The sequence below is a fragment of the Mobula birostris genome, chromosome 1 (assembly GCF_030028105.1).
Source record: "Mobula birostris isolate sMobBir1 chromosome 1, sMobBir1.hap1, whole genome shotgun sequence".
NCBI lineage: Eukaryota > Metazoa > Chordata > Chondrichthyes > Myliobatiformes > Myliobatidae > Mobula > Mobula birostris.
The window spans coordinates 37,810,010-37,832,847 of NC_092370.1; the positions used below are offsets into that span (position 1 = coordinate 37,810,010).

Sequence of the window (22,838 nt, forward strand, 5' to 3'; positions counted from 1 at the left end):
TTCATGCACAAAATTATTAAAAATATTATGTAAAACTACATTCAGGGTATATGTATAAGCTGTATATGTGAAGTATTGATTTTGTGTTTAGACTTGGGTCCCATCCCAAAGGTATCTCATTATATAGAAGCAAATATTTCAAAATCCAAGACGCTTCTTGGCCCAGGCATTTCAGATAAGGGGTACACAACTTGTATTAAATTGATAGACTGGTTAGTTTATATTGAATAGACAGAAGTTTATTACACAACATGATCTCCATGTATTTTTATAGAGTTAAAAGAATTTAGACTCCCTGGCTATTTAGCATTTGCCTGCCATGATTTCCATCAAGCCCAGTTCTATGTTTGCCTGGATGCATTCTCCAAAGCTGAACGTTGCATTTTAAGCTTTTTGTTTAACCTTCTAATAATCAAATCTGCATAAACAACTGTGTTGTAGGATATGATATTGCAGTGTCCATCTCAGTGGAATATTTAAAGGCACATCCACTGTCAAATTAAAGTTGATCTTTAATTTTTGAATATCTTTAATTAATGTTCAGCTACCAGCAAAATAAATTTTTATTTAATGGCATTGATATTATTAGCAATGTAATATTTATATTTGGTGGCATTTTGAATCCATCACATCGATAAAAATAAATAAAATCCTTAAACATTGGTTAAATTCAAGCAATATAACAAAGAATTACCTGTTCCATCATCAACATTTTCCACTTCCATGATCTCTGTATTTATCCTGCCACGAAAAAGGTACCGATGTCCATCAGGCACTTTCTTTGGGTGAGAAGTATTCTTTAAGCGTCTGCAAGTTTAATTACAGCATACTTTATTCAAAGCATCACAGATCTGGGATACTTCTTTTGCAGAGTTCATTTAATCATGTTTTAAATGGAGTTTTACAAGAGTCTTAATTTAATCCTAAGTACCAAGAGCATGAAGCGTTCAATATAAGAATTCCATAAGCAATAGGAGTAGTATTTAAATAATCTGATATTTTTGGAGATGATGATGTTATAAATGTAAGATGGATGTTACATATAATGCTTACAGAGTTCAAATATAAACAAGTAAAAACCTGAATTAAAAAGCAGAAAATGTGGGAACACTCATCAAAGAAACATAGTTACATTTTAGATTGATGAAATCCCATCAGTTCCGATAAATCATTAAATCTTTCCACAGATGCTGCCTGACCTGCTGAATGACTCTCAGAATTGTCCGTTTTTAATTTCTTGTATACAGACTTTTTTTTAGTGGGATTCAGTCTGAATCTAGTCTCGTGAATTGGAGTGGTCAACATTTTATTTATTGTTATTTGCATGAAGTTGCTTTATTCAAGTGTGTCATCAGGAATATGCAATGATTTTTTTTCAGTTTTTAATAGTTGTTATGCAATGTCATTTGCACACTGAATGGTTAATATGAGAAAGGAAGGTCACCTGCTGGGATAGTTATGCTTTCTGGGGTTAATGATAGCAAGATTTAGATCAGCACTCCATACTTGGCTCATGCCCAAACCTATTCAACAGCATCAAACACATAATATCTAGGAAAGCTTTGTGGCTTCATCTCTCATTCCCCCATGCAATTTCACAATGGTTAGAAGAATATCAACAATGTAACTGGACTTTGACAAAATTACTTCTAATGCTTACAGTGTAACTAATGCAGTTGTAATGAAGGATAATCCTTTTTATCAGATTTGAATATTAGCGTGAAGTAAGTAAACAACATGCTGAGAAAGTAGGGAAGGAACTGGAAGGAAGATGGATAAGTCATTGATGAGGAGAGCTGACACTGATCAGCTTTAAATCAATATAACTTTCAAAAACTTATACTGACATACAAGTTCCTGCTTCTCCAGTTGAGTACAAGTGGTTATGCTAAAGAAAACTGTACATGTTTTACTTCATATACAATTCAATTGTACATGATGAAAAAATAGAATCAAAATGAAGACAGCCTAAATAAATCTTCAAAGACCAAACAATGAGACTGCAGGTCATGCAATTTGGACTCCAGTTTCGGGTAACTCTCATCTCCAGTGTTCTTTTCCAACAAATGTTCATCTAGTTTTCTTCTCCCTTTGTTCACCTCTACCATCCCCTCATCTAGTTCCATCTGCCATTATCCTCTTCCCATCTGGTTTCGCTTACCACCCACCAGTCTCTGTCCTGCGCCTCCCTCGTACTGCTCTATAGTGGCAATCTTTCCTCTTCCTTCTCAGTCCAGGTACTGGGTCTTGATGCAAAACATGGACTCACACCTTTTCACTCACAGCTGCAGCTTGACTCACCGAGTTCTAATGTTTCTTGTTGGTTTCAATCTCACTTGTACTAGCTTAACAAAAAATTAAAAGTCTATAAACAACCATGCACTCATAGACCAAATAAAATTTAACAAGGGAAATAAATCTAAAAATGACCACCAAATGACCAACAAGGTGGGAATCAGTGGTATTAAAAAAAAAATGAAAAGAGCCTCAAGATAGAAGTTATGCAGTTCCCAAAGCATAAGGTGCGAGTAATTTTACATATCATAGAAACCATAGAAACCATAGAAACTACAGCACAGAAACAGGCCTTTTGGCCCTTCTTGGCTGTGCTGAACCATTTTCTGCCTAGTCCCACTGACCTGCACACGGACCATATCCCTCCCTACACCTCACATCCATGTAACTGTCCAATTTATTCTTAAATGTTAAAAAAGAACCCGCATTTACCACCTCATCTGGCAGCTCATTCCATACTCCCACCACTCTCTGTGTGAAGAAGCCCCCCCTAATGTTCCCTTTAAACTTTTCCCCCCTCACCCTTAACCCATGTCCTCTGGTTTTTTTTCTCCCCTTGCCTATGTGGAAAAAGCCTGCTTGCATTCACTCTATCTATACCCATCATAATTTTATATACCTCTTTCAAATCTCCCCTCATTCTTCTACGCTCCAGGGAATAAAGTCCTAACCTATTCAACCTTTCTCTGTAACTGAGTTTCTCAAGTCCTGGCAACATCCTTGTAAACCTTTTCTGCACTCTTTCAACCTTATTTATATCCTTCCTGTAATTTGTTCACCAAAACTGAACACAATACTCCAGATTCAGCCTCACCAATGCCTTATACAACCTCATAACATTCCAGCTCTTATACTCAATATTCAGTTCTGATTTTGATTGTGATAAACTGTCATCCATCTGAAGGCAGTAATGGAATACTCCTGACATCAACATCAATAGCAGTAGCTGGTACAGTTCACGACCTCCAAGATGATACTCAACTTAATGTAAAAGAGTTGGGAAGAAGTTACTTGAAGGTATCCAGGTGAGAGCGAACAAAGAAAGAAATCTTGCACTAAAAGGGAACTCGAGGTAAAGGAACCATTAGGAGATAGTGACCATAAAATGATAAGTTTTAATCTACAATTTGAGAGAGAGAAGGGAAAATCGGAAGTGTCAGTATTACAGTTCAACAAAGGAGACTATGGAGCCATGAGGGAGGAGCTGGCAAAAGTTGACTGGAATGATACCCTAGCAGGGATGACAGTGGAACAACAATGGTGGGTATTTCTGGGAATAATACAGAAGATGCAGGATCAGTTCATTCCAAAGAGGAAGAAAGATTCTAAGGGGAGTAAGGGGCAACCGTGGCTGACAAGGGAAGTCAAGGACAGTATAAAAATAAAGGAGAAGAAATATAACATAGCAAAGATGAGCGGGAAGCCAGAGTATTGGGAAACTTTGAAGGAGCAACAGAAGATAACTAAAAAGGCAATACGGGGAGAAAAGATGAGGTACGAAGGTAAGCTAGCCAAGAATATAAAGTAGGATGGTAAAAGCTTCTTTAGGTATGTGAAGAGGAAAAAATAGTTAAGACCAAAGTTGGGCCCTTGAAGACAGAAACGGGTGAATTTATTATGGGCAACAAACAAATGGCAGATGAGTTGAACAGGTACTTTGGATCTGTCTTCACTAGGGAAGACACTAACAATCTCCCAGATGTAATGGTGGCCAGAGGACCTAAGGTAACTGAGGAACTGAAGGAAACTCACATTAGGCAGAAAATGGTGTGGGATAGGCTGATGGGACTGAAGGCTGATAAATCCCCAGGGCCTGATGGTCTGCATCCAGGGTACTTAAGGAGGTGGCTCTAGAAATCATGGATGCATTGGTAATCATTTTCCAATGTTCTATAGATTCAGATCAGTTCCTGTGGATTGGAGGGTAGCCAATGTTATCCCACTTTTTAAGAAAGGAGGGAGAGAGAAAATAGGGAATTATAGACCAGTTAGCCTGCCATCAGTCGTGGGGAAGATGCTGGAGTCAATTATAAAGGATAAAATAGTGGCACATTTGGATAGCAGTAACAGGATCGGTCCAAGTCAACATGGATTTACGAAGGGAAAATCATGCTTGACTAATCTTCTGGAATTTTTTAAGGATGTAACTATGAAAACGGACAAGGGAGAGCCAATGGATGTAGTGTACCTGGACTTTCAGAAAGACTTTGATAAGGTCCCATATAGGAGATTAGTGGGCAAAATTGGAGCACATGGTATTGGGTGTAAGGTACTGACATGGATAGAAAATTGGTTGGAAGACAGGAAACAAAGAGCAGGGATTAACGGGTCCCTTTCAGAATGGCAGGCAGTGACTAGTGGGGTACCACAAGGCTCGGTGCTGGGATCGCAGCTATTTACAATATACATTAATGATTTAGATGAAGGGATTAAAAGTAACATTAGCAACTTTGCAGATGACACAAAGCTGAGTGGCAGTGTGAAATGTGAGGAGGATGTTATGAGAATGCAGGATGACTTGGACAGGTTGGGTGAGTGGGCAGATGCATGGCAGATGCAGTTTAATGTGGATAAATGTGAGGTTATCCACTTTGGTGGCAAGTACAAGAAGGCAGATTACTATCTGAATGGTGTCAAGTTAGAAAAAGGGGAAGTACAACGAGATCTAGGTGTCCTTGTTCATCAGTCACTGAAAGTAATTATGCAGGTACAGCAGGCAGTGAAGAAAGCTAATGGCATGTTGGCCTTCATAATAAGGAGATTTGAGTATAGGAGCAAAGAGGTCCTTCTGCAGTTGTACAGGGCCCTGGTTAGACCACACCTAGAGTACTGTGTGCAGTTTTGGTCTCCAAATTTGAGGAAGGACATTCTTGCTATTAAGGGAGTGCAGCGTAGGTTCACGAGGTTAATTCCTGGGATGGCGGGACTGTCATATGTTGAAAGATTGGAGCGACTGGGCTTGTATACACTGAAACTTAGAAGGATGAGAGGGGATCTGATTGAAACATATAAGATTATTAAGGGATTGGACACGCTAGAGGCAGGAAACATGTTTCCAATGTTGGGGGAGGTCCAGAACCAGAGGCCACAATTTGAGAATAAGGAGTAGACCCATTTAGAATGGAGTTGAGGAAAAACTTTTTCACCCAGAGAGTTGTGGATCTGTGGAATGCTCTGCCTCAGAAAGCAGTGGAGGCCAATTCTCTGGATACTTTCAAGAAAGAGTTAGATAGGGCTCTTAAAAATAGTGGAGTCAAGGGATATGGGGAGAAGGCGGGAACGAGGTACTGATTGTGGATGATCAGCCATGATCACAGTGAATGGTGGTGCTGGCTCAAAGGGCCGAATGGCCTACTCCTGCACTTATTGTCTATTGATTCCTTGTGAGGAGTCCAGGAGCACTCTTATTTTCTCTCAGCCTACACAGAATCTTAAAACTTTTCTTTGCGATTCTTTTGTTGGGCATTTAATCATATCTCCTAGCTTTACTGATGATCTGAATTCTATGTACACCTTCAAGTTCAAGGAGCTTTGTGTTAATAAATGACATAAATGGAATTATCCACCATTGGAATTCTGCCTGGTTAAAAGTGCAGGGCTGAGAACTTGTAATATATGTGATGTGACCAACATTTAACTAGCTTGGAAATCCCACTCAGGACAAATTAAAATCAGAACCCTTGTGTCAGTTCAACACTGCACCTGGCCACGTGGAGCTTGAAAGTATGTCACAATTTCAGTTGTTTCATAATTCCCCTGCAGCATTTTTGCCACTTGCATCTTTGCAGGGAAACTAGAAGACAGCCACAAAATTCTCCATGAAATAATGTCCTATCCTGATCTGAATGCTTAACGGACCAATTGTATCCCTGTGAACTAAACTAGCGTTTTGAGTTAAGTGCAAAGTGAAAAGATTTGTTTATTTGTCAGCATATTTTCAAATAGGTTAAAATGGTGCAATTACTAAGACTGGCATCCAGAATTAGGTACAAGTCTGAATTCTATCAGGGCAACTGATGTATTTAAGTTCAAGCAAATAAACAAAATATGGATTTTTTTAAGTTTGCCTTAGTAATGGGAATCATGAACATACTGGATTGTGGAAGACTATTAAATGCCTGCTCAGCTTAGAACAATTGGATTTGGTATTGGGAAATGAACCTGGTCGGTTGCCAGATCTCTCAGTGAGAGAATATTTTGGAGATAGTGATCATAATTCTATCTCCTTTACAATAACATTGGAGAGAGACAGGAACAGACAAGTTAGAAAAGCGGTTAATTGGAGTAAGGGGAATTATAAGGCCACCAGGCAGGAACTTGGAAGCTTAAATTGGGAACAGATGTTCTCAGAGAAATGTATGGAAAAAATGTGGCAAATGTTCAGGGGATATTTGTGTGGAGTTCTGCATAGGTACGTTCCAATGAGACATGGAAGTTATGGTAGGGTACAGGAATCAGTATTCTGGCTATCCATTCCATAGGATGATGATGGTTCCTTTCAGTCAGTTAGTGGGGTGGTACCCCACTCCTCAGAAAGGAACAGCGTGTGCGTGAATGGATTTTAGGTGAGTAGGGGGTTGCACAGGTCCAGACCCACCCTCTCGACATCCCCTCCCGGATCCAGCGGCATGGTGGGGTCCAAGACAGCTGGGGGAAGTTATGTTGCAGTGAATGGCCAGACCAAGCTTCAATGCAAGGGATGCTCTTTCCGCGTTTCACGGCACGTGTTTGCTAGATGGCCATTGACCCTACGAGAGGGTTCATCCGCCCTTTGACAGGTCTTGTTTTTTGTCCTGCAAGGTGTCTAGCCACCCTCTCCTCCAGGCAAGCCTGGTGGGGGAGCCAGTTTAGTTGCCGACCACCCAACCATGCAACAGGTAGTACTGGGTTACATGGTACCAGTAGCACTCAGACCAGTTACCTGACCAGAATCGGCTGTAGTAAATCTAGTCAAGAAGAAAAGAAAAGCTTACAAAAGGTTTAGAGAGCTAGGTAATGTTAGAGATCTAGAAGATTATAAGGCTAACAGGAAGGAACTTAAAAAGGAAATTAGGAGAGCCAGAAGGGGCCATGAGAAGACCTTGGCGGGCAGGATTAAGGAAAACGCTAAGGCATTCTACAAGTATGTGAAGAGCAAGAGGATAAGACGTGAAAGAATAGGACCTATCAAGTGTAACAGTGGGACAGTGTGTATGGAACCGGAGGAAATAGCAGAGGTACTTAATGAATACTTTACTTCAGTATTCACTATGGAAAAGGATCTTGGTGATTGTGGTGATGACTTTCAGCAGACTGAAAAGCTTGAGCATGTAGATATTAAGAAAGAGGATGTGCTGGAGCTTTTGGAAAGCATCAAGTTGGATAAGTGGCCGGGACCGGATGAGATGTATCCCAGGCTACTGTGGGAGGCGAGGGAGGAGATTGCTGAGCCTTGGGCGATGATCTTTGCATCATCAATGGGGATGGGAGAGGTTCCAGAGGATTGGAGGGTTGCAGATGTTGTTCCCTTATTCAAGAAAGGGAGTAGAGATAGCTCAGGAAATTATAGACCAGTGAGTCTTACTTTACTGGTTGGTAAGGTGATGAAGAAGATCCTGAGAGGCAGGATTTATGGACATTTGGAGAGGTATAATATCATTAGGAATAGTCAACATGGCTTTGTCAAGGGCAGGTCATGCCTTACGAGCCTGATTGAATTTTTTGAGGATGTGACTAAACACATTGATGAAGGAATAGCAGTAGATATAGTGTATATGAATTTCAGCAAGGCATTTGATAAGGTACCCCATGCAAGGCTCATTGAGAAAGTAAGGAGGCATGGTATCCAAGGGGACATTACTTTGTGGATCCAGAACTGGCTTGCCCACAAAAGACAAAGAGTGGTTGTAGACAGGTAATATTCTGCATGGAGGTCGGTGACCAGTGGTGTGCCTCAGGGATCTGTTCTGGGACCCTTACTCTTCATGGTTTTTATAAATGACCTGGATAAGGAAGTGGAAGGATGGGTTAGTAAGTTTGTTGATGACACAAAGGTTGGGGTTATTGTGGATAGTGTGGAGGGCTGTCAGAGTTTACAGCGGAACATTGATAGGACACAAAATTGGGCTGAGAAGTGGCAGATGGAGTTCAACCCACATAAGTGTGAAGTGGTTCATTTTGGAAGGTCAAAGATGATGGCAGAATATAGTATTAACGGTAAGTCTCTTGGCAGTGTGGAGGATCAGAGGGATCTTAGGGTCCGAGTCCATAGGACGCACAAAGCAGCTGCGCAGGTTGACTCTGTGGTTAAGAAGGCATATGGTGTATTGGCCTTCATCAATCGTGGAATTGAATTTAGGAGCAGAGAGGTAATGTTGCACTATATAGGACGCTGGTCAGACCCCACTTGGAGTATTGTGCTCAGTTCTGGTCACCTCACTACAGGAAGGATGTGGAAACCATAGAAAGAGTGCAGAGGAGATTTACAAGGATGTTGCCCGGATTGGGGAGCATGCCTTATGAGAACAGGTTGAGTGAACTTGGCCTTTTCTCCTTGGTGTGACGGAGGATGAGAGGTGACCTGATGGAGGTGTATAAGATGATGAGAGGCATTGATTATGTGGATAGTCAGAGGCTTTTTCCCAGGACTGAAATGGTTGCCACAAGAGGGCACAGGTTTAAGGTGCTTGGGAGTAGGTACAGAGGAGATGTCAGGGGTAAGTTTTTTTTTTAAACGCAGAGGGTGGTGAGTGCGTGGAATGGGCTGCCAGCCACGATGGTGGAGGCGGATACGATGGGGTCTTTTAAGACACTTTTGGATAGGTACGTGGAGCTTAGAAAAATAGAGGGCTATGTGTAACCCTAGTAATTTCTAAGGTAGGGACATGTTTGGCACAACTTTGTGGGCTGAAGGGCCTGTATTGTGCTGTAGGTTTTCTAATGTTTCAGAGATGATTAATAAATCTTACTATTGCTGGCAATAAATACCAAAAAAAATCCTTTTCACTCTGCCTCCTATTTCTGAATAGTTTTTGCTTAATGAGAAGTTTTTAAAACTCAAAATAATCAGTGAAGAGGAATTATCAAATTAAGCCAACCCAACTTGGATCTTCTAGACTTCAAACAAGTATATGGCACATGCAATAAATTACCAGCTGCTCTTATGAAATGACCAGCTGTTCTTCTAAAATTACCAGAGCAGGTTGAGATACTCGAGGTGATTGAACATTGTTGCAAAGAATATTGAAAAGCACCAGCAGATGGATGAAATTATAGAAAGTTTATTAAATTCAAAATACAGTTTGATTATTCTGTCCTCAGTGGCTGTTTATATGTGAATGGAAACATTGGTCTAAATTTTAACTTAACTGCAGATTGGGACACTAGAGGGTATGAAGCACATGTGAAACATTGAAATTTTTGCTAAACATCTGTCAAGTTCAGTTTTAATCCAAGCATTGCATTAAAATACAGTCAGTGGCCACACGTGCTCCTTAATGCAAATATCTAATCAGCTAATCATGTGGCAGCAACTCAATGCATAAAAACATGGAAGCACAGTCAAGAGATTCAGTCATTGTTCAGACCAAACATCAAAATGTGGAAGAAATGTGATTTAAGTGACTTTGACCATAGAATGATTGTTGATGCCAGGCAGAGAGGTATGAGTTTCTCAGAAACCACTGATCTCCTGGAATTTTCACACACAACAGGCTCTAGAATTTACAGAAAACGGAACAAAAAAAAAATCAAATGAGTGGCAGTTCTGTGGGCAAAAATGCATTGTGAATGAGAGAGGTCAGAGGAGAATGACCAAACTGGTTCAAGCTGACAGGAAAGTGACAGTAAATCAAATAATCACAAGTTACAACAGCGGTGTGTAGAAGAACGTCTCTGAATGGAGAACACTTCCAACCTTGAAGTGAATGGGCTACAGCAGCAGAAGGCCACACCGGGTTCCAATCCTCTACCCAATAAAGTGACAACTGAGTGTACATCAAGGCTTCTTGACCAAATAGGTTTGCCCCAAAGTGCATACAAGTCAGTTTCAACCCAGCTGTTTAAAGCAAGTACATTCTACTGTTACTTGCTCTATTGTGATTATATTTAATAGGGGAATATTGGAACTATAAAGTTGCAACTATAACTGCATGTGTAACACTTAAAAACAATTTGCATTTATTTAGCACTTTTTGAAGTCTCAAGGCATTAGAAACAACAAGTATTGAATTTTTTAAAAATCTTTCAAAAATGTACTCCCTCATAAGGTAGGGAAAACAGCAACCAAGTTATGCTGGCAAAGTCCCAGAACAATAATACAATATCCAGGTAATCTGCTTTTAGGCAGCAGTTGAGAAATAAATATTTGCCAAGTCAACAGCGAAAAGTTCCTCACAGGTCTTCAGTCATATTGAAGAATCTTTTCAAACCACCTAAGAAGGTAGACATGGCCATCTTTATCAATTCTCACTCTGCTGCTCTCCCAGAGTAATGTGACACTTTGTGCATTGGTGTTAGAAGCAGGACACAAAGTCACGACTTGCTGACAGAGACCGGCTGCCCATTGTGAATGGTGACGAAGAGCAAAGTAAAAGAAAAGCACAAAAACCACAATGGGGAACCGACAGGTAATTTCCCTGGAATTATTTGTTGTAATTGTAATATTTATTGGCAGGTCCTCCCCAGGTTAGGCAGGGTTACACTGCTGTGAGCAGTTCATAACTCAGACAGTTCCCAAGTTAGAAATATGGCCACAGACCAAATAATCGAGTAAAATGATGCATTCCGCCCTGTAGATCCACTCCACCAGTCTCCTAAACTCACATTCAAATGTTTAGGCTGTACATGAGTTGAGATTTCATAATCTGGAGAGGACCATTTGAAATTAAGATAAAAATGACTGGAGCATTTGGGAATAATAAATTCAGCATTGTAATGCTCTGGCAGTAAAGCTTTTGAAATTAACTTACTGAAAGCCCATGTATATGTTTAAACTCTTGTTTAGTTATATACATGTTTAGTATATTTAAACTCTTATGTGAGATGATAAGAACAGCCTTATATTTTTATATTCCAAATACATTAGATATGAAATAAATAGTTTCAACCCGTGGTACAAGATGAATAATATCATACATTAAATATATAACTAATATATCTGTGCAAATTAAGGAAATCTGCTGTTCCAACCCTCCCACCAGCATCTTCACATGTGACCATTTCCTTCTCTTTAAATTTAACTTCAAACAAACACTGGCCGGGTAACTCAACAACTGAGAAACATTGCCTCTGTTAACTTATATACGGATTAGCAAATCTTACAAAAAACAGCCACTCTTAAGTTACATACACATATGGAGCAATGTTCACTTCAAAGCATTTCCTGATCATAAACAGTGAAATAAAACACCTACCTATGCTTCTTTTTACAGTATACCAGCAAGTTATCAAAGAGGAAGAAAACTCGTTCCTGAATATTTCCAGCTGAAATTTTCAGTAAAGTCCCTTGCATCAGCATTTCAGTGCACGTATCTGTTATATTGGATCCCTAAAAAAGCACAGAATAAAATAATACTGATTCTTTACAGTTCATAATGTCAAATAATAAATGTATTCAACAGTGCTTAAATTTTCAAATAAACTCCATTATTTACTAAATTATGTGTGCAGAATTTCTCTTGTCACTTTGCCAAGATAGTTGAAAAGCCATAGAAATCTAAGAATAACATTTTGTACTGTTTTGTTATAGTTTCAGAGAACCTCACTGGTCATTTCCAAAATCACCAATTAACAACATACCATGCCAGTTCAAACACATGTAAAAGGCATAAAATTAAAATTTAGAGTGCACATTTAATTTGCAATTCTACAGTACTGCAGAAAAGTTTTAGGCACATATATATAACTATAGAGCCTAAAATCTTTGCCCAGTACTATAGCAATTTTATGTATTGCACAAATTTCATGACATATGTGAGTGATTATAAACCTCATTGTAAGAGTGGGAAGGGGACAAGGAGCAGGGATTCATGGCTGGGAAATGGGGAAGGGAGAGGAGAGGGAGTAGGAAGTATCAGAAATGCACACTGCAATGATCTATAAACCAATAATTTGGAATCAAATGAATTTATCTGGTGTTTCAGGGCTGGGATGTGTGCAGCTACCTGTGGCACTCCTTCTCTGCCATCTGCCCCGAATCCTCACCATTCCCAACATCCTTTGCTCCCACCAGATTTACAATCTCGCTCTCCACTTCACATTGACAAATACAGTACTGTGTCTTAGACACCCTAACTACATACATGTGCCCAAGACTTTTGCAGAGAACTGTATTTTCTTTATCGCAGTCAGAAATCAACTCTGACCCTTTAATTTAATTTAGATCAACATTTTAGGAACAGCTTCTTCCCCTCCACCATCAGATTCTGAATGGTGCATGACCTCATGAACACAACCTCACTATTCCTATTTTACATTATTTATTTAATCTTTTATTGTAACTAATTGTAGTTTTAATACATTCTGTACTGTATTGCCGCCACAAAACAACAAATTCCATGACATACATCAGTGATAATAAACCTGAATCTGATTCTGAGCTATCAAAAGTCATACCTTTTAACCAATGGCTGCCGAAGAGATTGAAAATTTACATTCTCTCATAAAATTTCTCCAAATCATAATTATTTCATTTACAGTTATTAGAATACCAAGGACATTACATTGTAAATATATCTCATACGAACTGTCAAAGGCTTTTGGCATTTTTAAAGGGCAGAAGCCCATCCTGACCCATTTGCTCGAACAATGCACACACTGGAGCAACTGAACAATGTACTTCCCTGTTACAGACTATAGGAACCGGGAATGAATAGTATTTCAACATTGAAAATGTTATTTATTTGTTATTCAAAATGTGAAAACTGCACTTGCTGGAAATAAAAGCAAAAACATATATTGGTGTACTCAGCCAGTAGGGCAGCATCTGTGAGTAGAGAAACAGATTTCACACCTCATGCTGTAACTTTTCTTCAGTACTAGGTTGTGCCGTTCTGATGAAAGGTCAACAAACTGATATGTTAATTCCATTTCTCTCTCCACAGATGCTCCAAGAGATCTGATTATCAACATTTTGTTTTTTCTCTTTAACCATTTTATTTTGAATTCCACAATCTCTTCTCATTATGGTGATGTTGTCTGGCTTTGGTGCTCAATTACCTTTCTCAATGCTGACTTTCATTTCTCTGTTTTATTCTAGGTTACCTTTCTATTGCTTATCTGAGAACAGGCCAGACATACTGAGAAAATTAGTTTTTATATCATACCACTTTTAGAGACCACACCTGAGGGGAAACAAACCAAACAGTATTTATTACAATAAGAGTGTGTATGGAGACAGAGCAGACGAACCCTACTTCAGACAAGACGAGTTTAAGAGGATAACGCACACACAAGAAGGTTGAGTTGGACCTTAGCCAGAAGGCACTTAGAGCTTCTCCAAAGAAATGAATGGTTATAAACTGAAATTTCCAGCATGATCTCCTCTTTCCTAGTTTATAATATCTGAAAACTGGAATGACAAAGTGCACATGATAGTTCTTTGAAGTACAAGTTCCCACCAAGATTCATATTTGTAAAATATTAGATAGTACGACACAAATGCATTGTAGACATATCACCCATCACCCTCAGCATGGTCCTCTGAACTCAGTGACCTGGGGGTAGGCGGGGGAGGGGGGTGCCACTGGCTCTTTTGAATCCCACGTGTGTGTCCTCCAATCCAGGACTTGACAACCTGGGAATTGTTGGTCTCCTCAGCACCTGCCAACACCACTTCCAGGATCACTGATCTTTGACCACGGAGTGCTTTCATTAACAGCCCGAAGGGTGAGTCTGCATGTCCAGTACTGGAGATCGGAGGCCCACTGTCTACAAGTCTAAGAATCCGGGGCTAAGGACTGGAGGCTCAGAGGTGACCTGTCCTGAGGATGGAAGCTTGTCAATGTGTGCGTGAGGGGGTGGGACTTGTTATGTTGTTGTTGTTGCTTGTGTTGTTCTGCTGAACATTGTAGACATGCAATGTTGGTGCTGGAATGTGTGGCAACACTTGTGGGCTGCCCACAGTACGGCATTCAGTGTGTTGGTTGTTCATGTAAATGATGCATTTCACTGCATGTTTTAATACATGTGTGATAAATAAATGAATCTGACTCTGAATCGACAACAATGTTTAGTTCAGAGCTCTAGCTGACAACCTTACGTTCAGCAGCAGGAGAAACCAATAATTCCCCAATATACAGAGCAAAGCTATTGAAATAAAACATGAAAAAGGTTGGTTTGCAGATGCAGCAGGCCATCAAGAAAGCAAATGGAATGTTGGCCTTCATTGCTAAAGCAACTGAATTTAAGAGCAGGGAGATTATGCTGCAACTGTACAGGGTACTGGTAAGGCTGCACCTGGAGTATTACATGCATTTCTGGTCTCCTTACTTGAGGAAGGATATACTGGCTTTGGAGGCGGTGCAGAGGAGATTCACCAGGTTGATTCCAGAGATGAGGGGTTTAGACTGTGAGAAGAGATTGAGTCACCTGGGACTGTACTTGCTAGAATTCAGAAGATTGTGAGGAGATCTTATAGAAACATATAAAATTATGAAAGGGATAGATAAGATAAAGGCAGGAAAGTTGTTTCCACTGGTAGGTGAGACTAGAACTAGAAGGCATAGCCTCAAGATTCAGGGGAGTAGATTTAGGATGCTTTTCCCAGAGAGTGATGTATCCGTGGAATTCTCTGCTCAATGAAGCAGTGGAGGCTACCTCAGTAAATATAGTTAAGACAAGGCTGGATAGATTTTTGCATAGCAGAGGAATTAAGGGTTATGTGGAAAAGGCAGGTAAGTGGAGATGAGTCCATGGATAGATCAGCCATGATCTTATTGAAAGGCGGAACAGGCTCGACTGGCCAGATTGCCTTCCCCTGCTTCTATTTCTTATGTTCTTAAAACTTGCACATTGGTTACTAATTAAATTCAGAAGGCTTTTGTTATTAGTTCTGTTTGATGCTTTAAGTTTATTTAAACCTGCAAGTTTATGTTTATCAGATGCTTTCAGACACAGATGCTTTAATTATTTCTCTGTCCACAAAGCTGCATGTCCATTTGGAAGGGCACGACTGATTAAAAAGCAGATGGCAGGCAAAGGGCCACAAAGGGTAGAGGGAGAAGGAGGAGGAGAGGAGGGCTCTCAGCAGCATCTTTTCCATCAGGGTCTTCATGGAGAAATTTCTCCACCTGGGAATATCATGTGTGTCATTTGTACTTCAGCTGATGACTCAGTAGTTAAAATATTCCATCTGCTCTAGTCACTAATCCTGTCTCAGGGCAGAGTGGACAGCTTTTCCAATCACGCCCATAGACTCAGTCACTATAAATTCCATGTACTGTATCATGCTCTTTCATAGCTGTAGCTGAGGAAACTTGCAATATCAAGCATTTCTTTTTTCTGATCACTGTGGTCTCTATTCCAAGAGAACCTGGCATACTTCATGCTTCCTTGGCAAAATGCGTGGAGCGAGCATGTGGCATAAAGAGGACTACAGCCTTTCCCATGTCACAAAACATCAATCATGTTTCTTTGTGGCTGTCACGTTTCATTCATTCTAACTCACCTCTCTGCTGTGTACCTGGCAACAGGTCTGACAAACTGAGGTGATTAATAGACAGTAATCATAATGTTTTCACTCTACAGTGGGCTGCCACTTCTGTATTTGAACCACCATTACAAATGAAAAACTCTGCAACAAGGGCTCTCTACTAACGCACGGGTTTTCAGTTCTGTACATTACTAGGTGAGACTGTGGACATAACACACACCAACTCTCAAATCTGCAAAGGCGGTTGTCGGCCACCAACATATCGGTAATGATGGGTTCCAAGTCCTGGGGGGTGGGGTGGGATTGATACCAGACTCCAGCGATGCTTCCTCATATTTTCAGTCTTTCTGGCAGGATTATCAATTCACCAAGCTTTTGAATATGCATTCATATCAACCCAACTAAACTCCTCATCTGAGTCTATGGTGGCACAGCACACATGAAATCTCATCCCTAAAGAGCAGTGTTATCAACTGCCCATTCTTTGGCGATAAGACACCCCGATACGTGACTTAACCCACGCAGATTATTTCCCTAAATTACATCTTGTCAGTATCCGAATGTACGTCACTAACAAGACCAGCACTCATTGCCCAAGATCGACTTAGTCCCTGATGACTGTGAATGCTGGTTCAGAGAGCAGAGGTGGCTCTGAAGTCAGACATTGCCAGACCTGGCACAAATGACAGAGTTACTCTCCTGTGCCAGCTTTTTCCTGCCAGAGGGAAGAAACCTTGCAGTGCGTTGTAATGTCATCTTGCGATGTGTCTGCTACAGACGAATAGCTGGCAGTAGGTGGATGCTGTGAGAAGTGAGTGCTAAATATGTTAAATGAGAGTTTAGTTGAACATGCAAAACCAAAATGATTGCCATTTACGGAGGATGAGTCACGAGGGTGCAGCACATTGAACAGCATCTAGAGTTTTCTTACTGTGGAAATTTGTCCCACAGTGATGTATGGAGGATTTTTCTAGATACCCACATAAACTCAGCCTCTCCACTTTTTTATTTCTTGTGAATTTGTGAATAATTAAGTTTATATTTTTTCTTGTGAATGCTGCCGCAAGTACATTTTTCATTGCACCTGTGCATCCATGTACTTGCACATATCACAAAAAAAATCTACTTTGACCTTGAGTCCAGTGCTAAAACTTCTCCCTTTTCCTCCCTTTTCACTGGCCCTACGCTCATCCCTGGAGGATATGGACCGTAAAGACGCCTACGTCAGATGATAGTTTATTGACTATAGTTCCACCTTCAATATCATTATTCCAAACAAACTCATCACCAATCTCCTGGAAGTTAATGCCTCCCTCTACAACTGAATCTTTGACTTTCTGACCAACAGTAAGGATAGACAGCAATGTCTCTGCCACCATTATTCTAAACACTGGTGCTCCAGAAGGTTGTGTCCTCAGCTCCCTGCTCTACTCTCTGTACACTCATGACCATGTGGCCAGGTTCTATTTTAACTCCAACTACAAGTTTGCAGATGATACCATTGTGGGGAGGCCCCCGAAACCGGCTCCACTTGGAGTCGGGACTTATTCTGACTCCAGGCATCAGATCAGCATGGGGAGCTCTGGTGGTCCAGCCAAAAATGCCGCCCTTTAACTCTGTTTCTCTGACAAAGATGCTGCGTAACCTGCTGAGTATTTCCATCATTCTCTATTATTTATTTCAGATTTCCAACATCTGTTTTTTGATTCTACTGATCCTGCCAACTACCTTCCCCTTTTATTTTGCCCCACACAGGAACTACAACTAAACTTTGATCTTGTTAAAGTCCAAAAATAACCATCCTATTTCCTCATAAAACCAAGCAACAAGCTGAGTATTTCCTTCTGGAAGAAAACCCTCATGCTCTTTCCTTTTGTATTTCGGTTCATTCACCCAAAACCAAATGGCTATGTTTTTTTAAAAAAGTATTATCCATTCCATGACAGAGGACTTCATCTAAGATTCTGGCACTAGCTCTCAATAATCTGTTCTGTTTATTCAGACTTCAAAAATGTGTTCAACTTCCTGTCCAAAGAGCTTCAGTCAGATATAAATTTTATGTAATTTAAATGTAGCCATAACAACACTGTAAAATCGGTTTGACACATGCAATTTTTAAGCATTAAATAGCTTTTACCTGAAATAGATCACTTTGGCAAATTTGTTCCAGCCACCTTTGATTATTACTCCTGTTAGCATATTCTGCATTCCCTCTAAACAACATATTAACACTTGTACTGCCCTAGATCAAAGCTCATATATCAACACTCTGACTGTTTAGTCTTAGTGGAAGTAAGAGCAGATCAAGCAATGATCCTGCCCTTGTTATTTATAGGGGTACTGCCAGCATGGCTGGAGAGCCACAGAAATTATTAGACACGGCTCAAATGCATTCAAAGTTCTACAGAGTCTACTGAGTTATTCATTCAATAAGTGCTTCAATCCCTAGACTCTGAATCATTCCAGCTGGCAGCAGTAGAACTAAACGCAAGGGATTCTGCAGATGCTGAAAACCCAGAGCAACGCACTCAAAATGTTGTAGCAGCTCAACAACCCAGGTGGCATCATAGAAGGTTCTGATGAAGGGTCTTGGTCCAAAATGTTGACTGTTTATTTCCCTCTGTAGATGCTGCCTGACTTGCTGAGTCATAGACCTGTTTCTCAACTCAGTTCACAGTACAGCAGAGAAATTGCTCAGGGTCTCCACTAGAAAAGAAATTATGACACTTTTTTTTTTCACCTTTCATTGAGGAAAAGATGGTTTTACTGGTTCATTATCAGCGCAGGCAGTCACTGTAAGGCCTCTGATTAATAAGACATAACTTCTGCTTCTTAAATGTACACTTAGTTACCAATGATAAGAAAAATATCATGCTGATGCACCCAAAATTCTTTCATTCCTGGTAAGGCCACCTTGTTGGATATCTACAATGGTCAGCAATGCTCAGAGGGATCAAGCCTCGGGTACAGCAGCTTCTTTCTATTTTCATGGCTTGGCATAGAAACACAGAAAATGTACAGCACAATACAGGCCCTTCAGCCCACGATGCTGTGCTGAACATGTACTTGCTTTAGAAATTACCTAGAGTTACCCATAGCCCTCTATTTTTCTAAGCTCAATGTACCTATCCAGGAGTCTCTTAAAAGATCCTATTGTATTCACCACCATCACTGTTGCCGGCAGCCCATTCTACGTACTCACCACTCTCTGCATAAAAACTTACCCCTGATATCTCCTCTCTACCTACTTCCAAGCATCTTAAAACTGTGCACTCTCATGATAGCCATTTCAGCCCCAGGAAAAAGCCTCTGACTATCCACATGATCAATGCCTCTCATCGTCTTATACACCTCTATCAGGTCACCTCTCATGATCCATCGCTCCAAGGAGAAAAGGCCGAGTTCACTCAACCTGTTCTCAGAAGGCATGCTTCCCAATCCAGGCAACATCATTGTAAATATCCTCTGCACCATTTCTATAGTTTCCACATCCTTCCTGTAGTGAGGTGACCAGAACTGAGCACGGTATTCCAAGTCGAGTCAGACCAAGGTTCTATAAAGCATAACATTATCTCTCAGCTGTTAATCTTAATCCCATGGTTACATAGAAACATAGAAAATAGGTGCAGGAGTAGGCCATTCGGCCCTTCGAGCCTGCACCTCCATTCAGTACGATCATGGCTGATCATCCAACTCAGAACCCTGTACCAGCCTTCCCCCCATACCCCCTGATCCCTTTAGCCACAAGGGCCATATCTAACTCCCTCTTAAATATAGCCAATGAACTAGCCTCAACTGTTTCCTGTGGCAGAGAATTCCACAGATTCACCACTCTCTGTGTGAAGAAGTTTTTCCTAATCTCGGTCCTAAAAGGCTTCCCCTTTATCCTCAAATTGTGACCCCTCGTTCTGGACGATGAAGGCCAATGCACCATATGCCTTCTTAACCACACAGTCAACCTGCGCAGCAGCTTTGAGTGTCCTATGGACTTGGACCCCAAGATCCCTCTGATCCTCCACACTGCCAAGATTCTTACCTGTCATCCTGTCATCATATTTTACCTACTAAAATGATCCACCTCACACTTATCTGGGTTGAACTCCAGCTGCCACTTCTCTGCCCAGTTTTGCTTCTTACTGATGTCCCATTGTAAACTCTGACAGCCCTCCACACAATCTACAACAACCCCAACCTTTGTGTCATCAGCAAATTTACTAACCCATCCCTCCACTTCCTCATCCAGGTCATTTATGAAAATCACAAAGAGAAGGGGTCCCAGAACAGATCCCTGAGGCACACCACTGGTCACTGACCTCCAGGCAGAATATGACCCGTCTACAACCACTCTTTGCCTTCTGTGGACAGGCCAATTCTGAATCCACAAAGCAAGGTCCCCTTGGATCCCATGCCTCCTTACTTTCTCAATAAGCCTTGCATGGGGTAACTCATCAAATGCTTTGCTGAAATCCATATACACTACAACTACAGCTCTATCTTCGTTAATGTGTTCAGTCACATCCTCAAAAAATTCAATCAGGCTCATAAGGCACGATCTGCCTTTGACAAAGCCATGCTGACTACTCCTAATCATATTATGCCTCTCCAAATGTTCATAAATCCTGTCTCTCAGGATCTTCTCCATTAACTTAACAACCACTGAAGTAAGACTCACTGGTCTATAATTTCCTGGGCTATCTCTACTCCCTTTCTTAAATAAGGGAACATTTGCAACCCTCCAATCCTCCAGACCTCTTCTGTCCCCATTGGTGATCATTGCCAGAGGATCAGCAATCTCCTCCCTCACCTCCCACAGTAGCCTGGGGTACATCCCGTCCGGTTCCAGTGACTTATCCAACTTGATGCTTTCCAAAAGCTCCAGTACATCCTCTTTCTTAAAGTCTATATGCTCAAGCTTTACAGTCCGCTGTAAGTCATTCCTACAATCACCAAGGTCCTCTTCCGTAGTGAATACTGAAGCAAAGTATTCATTTAGTACCTCCGCTATCTCCTCTGGTTCCATACACTTTTCCACTGTCACACTATGCTATTCTCTTACGTCTTATCCTCCTGCTCTTCACATACTTGTAGAATGCCTTCTCATGGCCCCTTAGAAACATAGAAACATAGAAAACCTACAGGCCCTTCAGCCCACAATGCTGTGCCAAACATGTACTTACTTAGAAATTACCTAAGGTTACCCATAGCTCTCTGTTTTTCTAAGCTCCATGTACCTATCCCGGAGTCTCTTAAAAGACCCTATAGTATCTGCCTCCACCACCATCGCCGGCAGCCCATTTCACGCACTCACCCACTTTGTGCGTAAAAAATTTACCCGACTTCACCTCTGTACCTACTTCCAAGCACCTTCAGAGAGCACCCTTCTGGCTCTCCTAATTTCGTTCTTAAGCTCCTTCCTACTGGCCTTATAATTTTCTAGATCTCTATCATTACCTAGTTTTTTGAACCTTTCGTAAGCTTTTCTTTTCTTCTTGACTAGATTTTCAACAGCTTTTGTGCACCATGGTTCCTGTACCCTACCATCCTTCCCCTGTCTCATTGGAACGTACTATGCAGAACGTCAGGCAAATATCCCTTGAACGTTTGCCACATTTCTGCTGTACATTTCCCTGAGAACATCTGTTCCCAATTTATGCTTCCAAGTTCCTGCCTGATAGCTTCATATTTCCCCTTACTCCAATTAAATGCTTGTCACTTCTATTTGGTCTCCAACCACAACAGCTGAGCACTGAAACAACTAGTGCCACTGCATTATCAAAACCTTGAGGAAAAGCATCTTTTTTTCTCCCAAAGTCGAGAGCTGGTTACATGTATCTCTCTGGAGATATCCTGCAGTATATAGCTTACAGATGTGAAGACTTCACCAAAATAAACTGCATGCTGCACAACCCTGCACATCACAGGCAGCAGCCAGAGGAAGAGCCTCATTAAAACAAGGAGCTTGAAAGCTTATTAGACTGGGCCTGAAGGAGCAAGGGGAACATAGACGGAGCTACCAGGGTGATGTCACAGCTGAACCTCAAAAGCTTCATCCCTCAAATGAAAGAAGTACGGAAATATTGTCAGAATTTCAGAAGGGTATTTGCTAAATCACTGACCCAATGTAAATCATCTACAAGCCTGAACATTTGCAATCATGCTCCAATCATTTTTGATGGGAAGCTATAGTTCACAGGCTAGCAACAATTGACATGTGTGATATTAGCAACAATTCTTAATGGGGCATCATAGAGTATGCAGCAATACTCACATCTGTCACAGCAGTGTAACATATGGCTGCACAGTTTGCATTTGAGCATTGCTAATGACTTGGCAATTCACTGAAAACAAAGAAAATTCTGTGCAAAGAGCTTGTACGATTTCCTTATGATCCCGCGGGTTTGCTTCGGGCGGCCCAGTTTCTCCCGTATTCCAAAGACATACGAGTAGGGTCAGCAGAGGCTGGAAATTCAAGGCAAAAACACACAAAATTCTGGAGGAATTCAGCAGGTTAGGCAGCATCTACGGAAATGAATAAACAGTCCTGATGAAGAGTCTCGACCCAAAACGTCAACTGTATATTTATTTCCATATATGCCACCTGACCTCCTGAGTTCCTCCAGCATTTCGTGTGCTTTGCCTTGAATTCCCAGCACCTGCAGACTTTCTCATGTTTGTGGGCATGCTATGTTGACACCAAAAGCATGGTGACACTTGCAGGCTGCTCCCAGCATAATGCAGACTGTGTTGGGTCATTGACACAAACAACACACTTCGCTGTATTTTTCGAGGGACATCAACCTTAATCTTTTCAGGAAGGCATCACAATCATAGAACTCTTGAATCTTCTGTGGCAAGACAGCCGTATGGACCTTGCCCCTGGAGTCCACACAGCTTACTACACCTTGAGTCAGAC

General features: G+C 41.0%; 1 protein-coding gene across 4 annotated transcripts in view; it reads right to left on the bottom strand.

The window, feature by feature from the left end:
- Positions 1-22,838, bottom strand: part of prex2 (phosphatidylinositol-3,4,5-trisphosphate-dependent Rac exchange factor 2) — a 407,250-nt gene that overhangs the window by 273,083 nt on the left and 111,329 nt on the right. For all 4 annotated transcript variants that reach the window (XM_072254160.1, XM_072254142.1, XM_072254151.1 and 1 more), the window contains 2 exons: positions 11,688-11,821; positions 695-807 (listed from right to left, as the gene is read on the bottom strand). In XM_072254160.1, the coding sequence (XP_072110261.1) occupies positions 695-807; positions 11,688-11,821 (247 nt within the window). The remainder of the gene's footprint in view (positions 1-694; positions 808-11,687; positions 11,822-22,838) is intronic.